The 5,805-nt window shown below is 32.9% G+C and overlaps 1 protein-coding gene across 1 annotated transcript; it reads left to right on the top strand.

Moving 5' to 3' along the window:
* Positions 1-847: 847 nt before the first annotated feature.
* On the top strand, positions 848-4,231 carry LOC100816479 (26S proteasome non-ATPase regulatory subunit 7 homolog A). The gene is made up of 8 exons (XM_006606578.4): positions 848-914; positions 2,278-2,370; positions 2,465-2,546; positions 2,839-2,935; positions 3,103-3,178; positions 3,337-3,395; positions 3,563-3,685; positions 3,938-4,231. Exons 1-8 carry the CDS (start codon positions 848-850, stop codon positions 4,130-4,132), a joined length of 792 nt encoding a protein of 263 aa, XP_006606641.2. The 3' UTR covers positions 4,133-4,231.
* Positions 4,232-5,805: the final 1,574 nt, after the last annotated feature.

The raw sequence follows: 5,805 nt of genomic DNA, 5'->3' as shown, positions 1-5,805 counted from the left end.
ATTCAACACCAACTACGAGCTTGCTGGAAGCTGTAATAGTCAAAAGAGCTGAATGTCCCTCTCAGAAAAATTAAATTGAATGAACCCAAATTCCTATGACAATGAAAGTTGTGTTCTAGTTTCCATTTTCTACTGGCAAGTTTTGTATTAAAAATGTTCTTTAGCAGCAAAACCTTAGACAAACTATCTCATAAGCATCAAGAGGAACATCAATCAGTACATCCTATCAACTAAGCCAAGACCCTCGGATATTTAAAACAAAAAAGAATGGAAGGAAGACAAAAGAAACATATTTGCAAATGATGTAAACTCAAGAAAGAGTCAAGGTACCATTTGATTGGATGATGAATCCACCATCAATGAGATTAGAGCATCTAAGCATGCACCTTGCTCAAGCACTCCACGAGTGGATAATATATTCATTAAAACCTGCAAAGGGGGCAACAATTTTTACATAAACAACTTAGTAGCTAACAGAGTGTTTTCACAGAAATGGAAAAAACGAAAAGATGTAAACAAAAAAAATGATGGACACCTGACTTGAATAGCGTTGTGTTGATGGGCGAGAGCAGTACTTTGAGGGTGAAGCAAAAAACACCCTTCCAAGACTCTAAGAGCGAGCTCAACTTCAACATCATCAGATCTGGTCTGACCCGGTCACTGACCGAGTCGACTCGCCCGACTCACCTACCTTCACCGAGTCCCAATCACTCCTCTCCAAGGACCACATCATCGTCGCCATCTCCGATTTGCACACTCACAGCAACAATCAGTTCAACTCGCTCTTGAAAAGCGCGTGTTTCACAGAAGATTTCAAGGAGAACTGCGATTTTCTCTTTGGAACGGAATGCTTCATGCCGGTGCTGGTTGGAAGCTGCGAGAGAGGAATTCACATTCAAGAGAGAGGACATTGGGTTTGGTTTCAGCGGTGGATGCGTCTTCTCGAGAGCCTAGGGAAGATGAAAGAGACAATGAAAAAAGAAAGGCGAGCAGGACGAGGAGAGAGGAATTGAAGAGTCATGCGTTTTTTTAAAATTACTCTGACTCAACTACGGTTTTTATGAGAAATCGTTTTTGAATGGTACAAAACAAAGGGGGTTTTCATAAAACCGCCTTCATAACATTTATATCAAATGCGGTTAACGAAAAACATTGTTAACGCTTTATAAAAGTTTGATTTAATTTCAAAAATGCCACCAAAAGCTTTACTACATCGTTTTTCTCATAACCGACTTAGATTTAACGATGTTGAATCACCCTTTTCTAGTAGTGTTTAAGAGAACCGTTTGAGTGGTGATGTTCCTATGGGTTTCACACTTACTCTAATGTAGGTCCGTGGGTTACCTTGTGCTCACAATTTTCATGTTGAATGCATTAATGATTGGCTTAGGCTCAATGTGAAATGTCCTTAGCGTCGTTGCTTAGTTTTATCTTTTCTACTTCAACATGAGAAGGTGTTGTATGGAATTTTAAGCATTTGTCCTCCTCCCAGAAACATTTTAATTAGAATTTATCATTGTTTTGTAGGGTGCGCTCCTTCGTCATATAATCCTATGCTTTTATTCCTCAAAAGGACATATCAACCAAGCGTTATTCGACGAAAAAGGAACCATGGATTTTTTGCTCGGTTAATCCCTTATCTTTTTTGCTTATATGTTAATTTATCTTGAGAAAGCTGATAAAAAAAATTATCATGAGAAAAAGAAGTAGAAATGATCAAAACAGAGGGTTCTAGCAAGTGGTGGCCGTGGACTCTACGTCTCATATCCGCCTTCGCTTACACCCAAATCAACATTCCACACATGCTACGGATCCAATAATTATTTCAATTTTAACTTAATTCAAATCTTAGTTCAGAGGATTTGTGCCCTATCTTTAACCAAATATAGTAGAGTAGCTTTTTGTTACGTGCGACGTTTACCATCTTAGCTTTGTTAAGTGCTAGAAGCCTTCATGTGAAGAGATGATTAGGACTTTCTCAAAATTAATAATAATGGAATTACCCCTTGCCGACAGCTTTGTGAAAAGTTATGAATTGTTAAATTAACATTGATTGTTATGTGTTATGTATAACAGATGATTAAATATTGAAGTTTCATGTGGCACTAGTTGCTTCATTGTTATGTTTACTATGTTGGATTTCCAATTTGAATGTATAAGATTGTTACTTCCAAAATGAATTTTTTTGAGATGTTTCAATGTGCAATTTAGAAAATTAACAGCTACTAGGGTGTATGAATTGTCTGTCTCTCACTACTTGGTTATCTAATTTGACAGTGCCCTTTGAAGAAGATGACAAGGATCCTAACATTTGGTTTCTTGACCATAATTACCATGAATCGATGTTTTCCATGTTTAAAAGAATAAATGGTATGAGTAGGAATTTTTTTCCTTTTCTTGTATGTCTTTTTCAATTGAAGATCTCTTATCTAATTGAACATGGGTTTTTCTTTTTGGTTTACAACAAAGGAGCATGTTGTGGGGTGGTATAGCACTGGTCCAAAGTTGCGTGAAAATGACTTTGACACTCATGGGTTATTTAATGTGTATGTTTGTTGATCTGAATTTCTCTATATAATGATTTTTAATTGTTGTGTATTGTGTATTCTTCACTTTATTTGAGCATTAATATTTCACAGTTTTGCTGAAAAATAATATAGTGGCTTGGCTTGGCAAGTTCTTTATCCTTGTCAATATAATTGTCATAAATTGATTGAAACTTCATACTAGGTGTTACTCTTATTCTCTTTGCCTCTTTCTATCTTTAATGTTTTCATTTGTAGTTTTGTGTACCTGATCAATCTTTATCCAAATTAATCAAGCTTAAAATTGTTGCAGCTATGTTCCAAATCCTGTCTTGGTTATAATTGATGTTGAACCTAAGGAATTAGGAATCCCAAGAAAAACATATTATGTCGTTGAAGAGGTTAAAGAGGTACAAATTAAGCCCTTCATATCTTTGATAGAATTCTTATATTCCTGTTCTTGCTGTTATTTTACAAAAGTAATCCTGATGTATGTGATGGTGGGAGGGGAGCTAGTGTTTGCTCAACACAAAATTAGTATTCCAAGAAACTGACATATAGTTTATTCTGTGTACATAATGCCACTCAAAAAAGTCAAAAGGTATTTATACATGTGCCATCAGAGATTGCTACTAATGAAGTTGAGGAAATATGTATGTCATGCCATTCAATGTAAAATTGATGTATTTCTTCTTATGTTTTGTTTATATTTTGTTTGATTCAAAATTTCTATATGAAAATTATGAATTTTATCCATACAATTGTGTAACCAGTTTCTCTTGTTTTTTTAATTCTTCTTACCTTTGTGCAGTAGTGGAACACTTGCTTAGATATGTGAAGGATACAACCATTAGCATCCTTGTGACAAAGGTTTCATTTGTCCCTTTTAACCAGTTCATTTGTTTTTGTAATTCCTTTCCCTTTGTACTCTTTAGTCTTGTTACTTTTCTATTTTTTGTTTTTTCTCTGTAATACTTTTGAAATTCTTTTAAGCAAATGAATTGATGATGAGAGTTGACAATGCTATTTTTACATAGGTAAGTGCAAACCTCACAACCTTGAAGGGTTTGGATGCAAGACTTAAAGAGATCAGGGGTTTCTTTGACCTTGTTATTGATGGAAAGCTTCCATTAAACCATGAGATCCTGTACCATCTGCAAGTTTGTTTCTCATATTCTTGCTTAGTAAATGTTGATTATTTGGCTTTGTTATCAATTGGTTCTTGAATCTTGATTTAGTATTTTCTGCTGGTCCATAATTCTTTAATATAATTTAGAACCTTTTTGTAACAAAACCAATAAACCATGTGATGTAACATTAATGGCGGCTGGGAACCATTGAAGTTTTTTTTTTTTTTTTTTGCTTATGCTACATTATTGTGTTTCACCATTTCTTTTCTTGCATGTTTTTAGGACGTGTTTAACCTGTTACCAAATCTCAATGTTGTTGATCTTTTATCAAGGCTTTGGTATAGGGCTCCAGAACTTCTTTTGGGTTCAACTGATTATGGATTCAACATTGATCTCTGTAGTGCAGGATGCCTATTGGCTGAGATGCTTGTTGGAAGACCAATTATGCCTGGCAGGACAGGGGTACCAATTAGCTAACTTGAGCCTATGATCATGAAAGATTTTAGATTCCCATTAATCTTGATCTCATGCATTATAGGGCTCTAGAACTTCTTTTAATAAAATACGACAAATAAATGAATCCAACCCTATGTATCTAACCTTGTGACTTGTCTACCAAATTAAACTATTTCTCCTCTTTCTTTTCATTCTGGATGGACGTATACATGGTTGTTTATGTCCTTTTTTCTGAATTGTCTTAGTAATGTCTTTTAAAAATCTAATATGTTTCTTTTTTGTATTCGATAAAATTAGAAGATAAATTAACTAAAAGATAAATTAGCTCATTAAATGAAAATTAGGATATAAATATTTTATTTTTGAATATTTTAGAGAATAAAATGAACTAATAAAAATGGATTTGTACTATAATTTTGATTATTTTATATATCATAAAGAAATGTTTATTGATGAGAATGAGAGTGAAAGAAAGTGTTAATAATTTTTAATATAAAAAATGTAAAAGAAGAATTCTAATAAGATATTAAGAAAAAAATGGAGAAGAAAAACTAAAACTATAAGTTTTTTTTTTAAAAGTTAAAACTATAAGTTTAAACACTATATAAATAGGGTAATGAAAAGTCTTTTAAGTTAGTTTTTAACTTATTTAATTACCTTGAAACTTATTTGGCCAAAAAATATTTGAAAAAATACTACAAGCTAGGGATATGAGCTATTTTTCTAAAAAAATTGTATTTTGTAATAATCAGGATCTATTAAGTAATAATGAAGAAAAATTGAAATGAAAACTTCATTAGGTTTTAATTTTATTACTCCCTTCCTCCATCCATAAATATAATGGAATAATAAAGTTGTATTGGAAACTAGTAAAATGAGCTGATTTTACGAAGTTTTCCATGTGTATAGCTTGAGCAGATTCACATGATCTTCAAACTTTGTGGTTCTTCTTCAGAGGATTATTTTAAAAAACTGAAGCTAACAAGTTATCAGCCTCCAAACCATTACAAACTAAGTTTCGAAGAAAACTTTTAGAAGTTTCCTTCCTCTTCCCAGGGTCTCTTGGCTACATTTCTTGATCTCAATCCTGCCCATTGTGGCAGTGCTACCTCTGCTCTCCCAAGTGAGGTGAGTTTTTCTATTGTTGCTAATTATGCTTCTTGCTTTTTTTGTTCAGTTCATTTTATTTTGATTGATGATCTTTGTTTATTTCTTACAATATCTTAAGTTATTCTTTTGGTTCTTCTATTATTTTAAATTATTCAACTTAGTCCTTCCATTGATAAAATTTCCAATGTGATCTTCTAGTAGCCAAAATATATGCAATGTGACCCTTTTTGTTTATTTTTTCACTAATGAGTTGGCTTTGTCCTATGTGTCAAGTGAGATACAATATTGGAGCATAAACAATGGTAGTTGTGCTAGAGTCTCCAAGGTAAAATGTTAATCATTATTAGCAAATTTTAAATTCATTTCTCATATCCAGACCCATATAGCAGGTCCAACCCTTCACTGGGTCTTGCATAATAAATGCTTTGCAGCACTAGGTTGTCCCATATTTGAGATTAAAAAAACTCATTTTGTAGCTTGTACATTAAAGTTATGACGATAAAAAAGTATTAAAAATAGTGAAATTTTTTTTTTAAAAAAATGACATTATGAGACAATTTTTAGGGCAAAATCATTTTAGAATC

This window comes from Glycine max, chromosome 20, assembly GCF_000004515.6.
Source record: "Glycine max cultivar Williams 82 chromosome 20, Glycine_max_v4.0, whole genome shotgun sequence".
In the NCBI taxonomy this organism is placed as follows: domain Eukaryota; kingdom Viridiplantae; phylum Streptophyta; class Magnoliopsida; order Fabales; family Fabaceae; genus Glycine; species Glycine max.
Note: the sequence above shows the minus strand (reverse complement) of the source record. Positions and strands in the feature narration are given on the sequence as shown.

Excerpts from the sequence above, each read along its gene's own strand:
- LOC100816479 (XM_006606578.4), top strand. The coding sequence starts at position 848 with ATGCTTCATGCCGGTGCTGGTTGGAAGCTGCGAGAGAGGAATTCACAT. Across the intron at positions 2,547-2,838 it reads ACTCATGGGTTATTTAATGT|CTATGTTCCAAATCCTGTCT; the intron begins GTATGTTTGTTG and ends AAATTGTTGCAG. Across the intron at positions 3,179-3,336 it reads TAATGAAGTTGAGGAAATAT|TAGTGGAACACTTGCTTAGA; the intron begins GTATGTCATGCC and ends ACCTTTGTGCAG.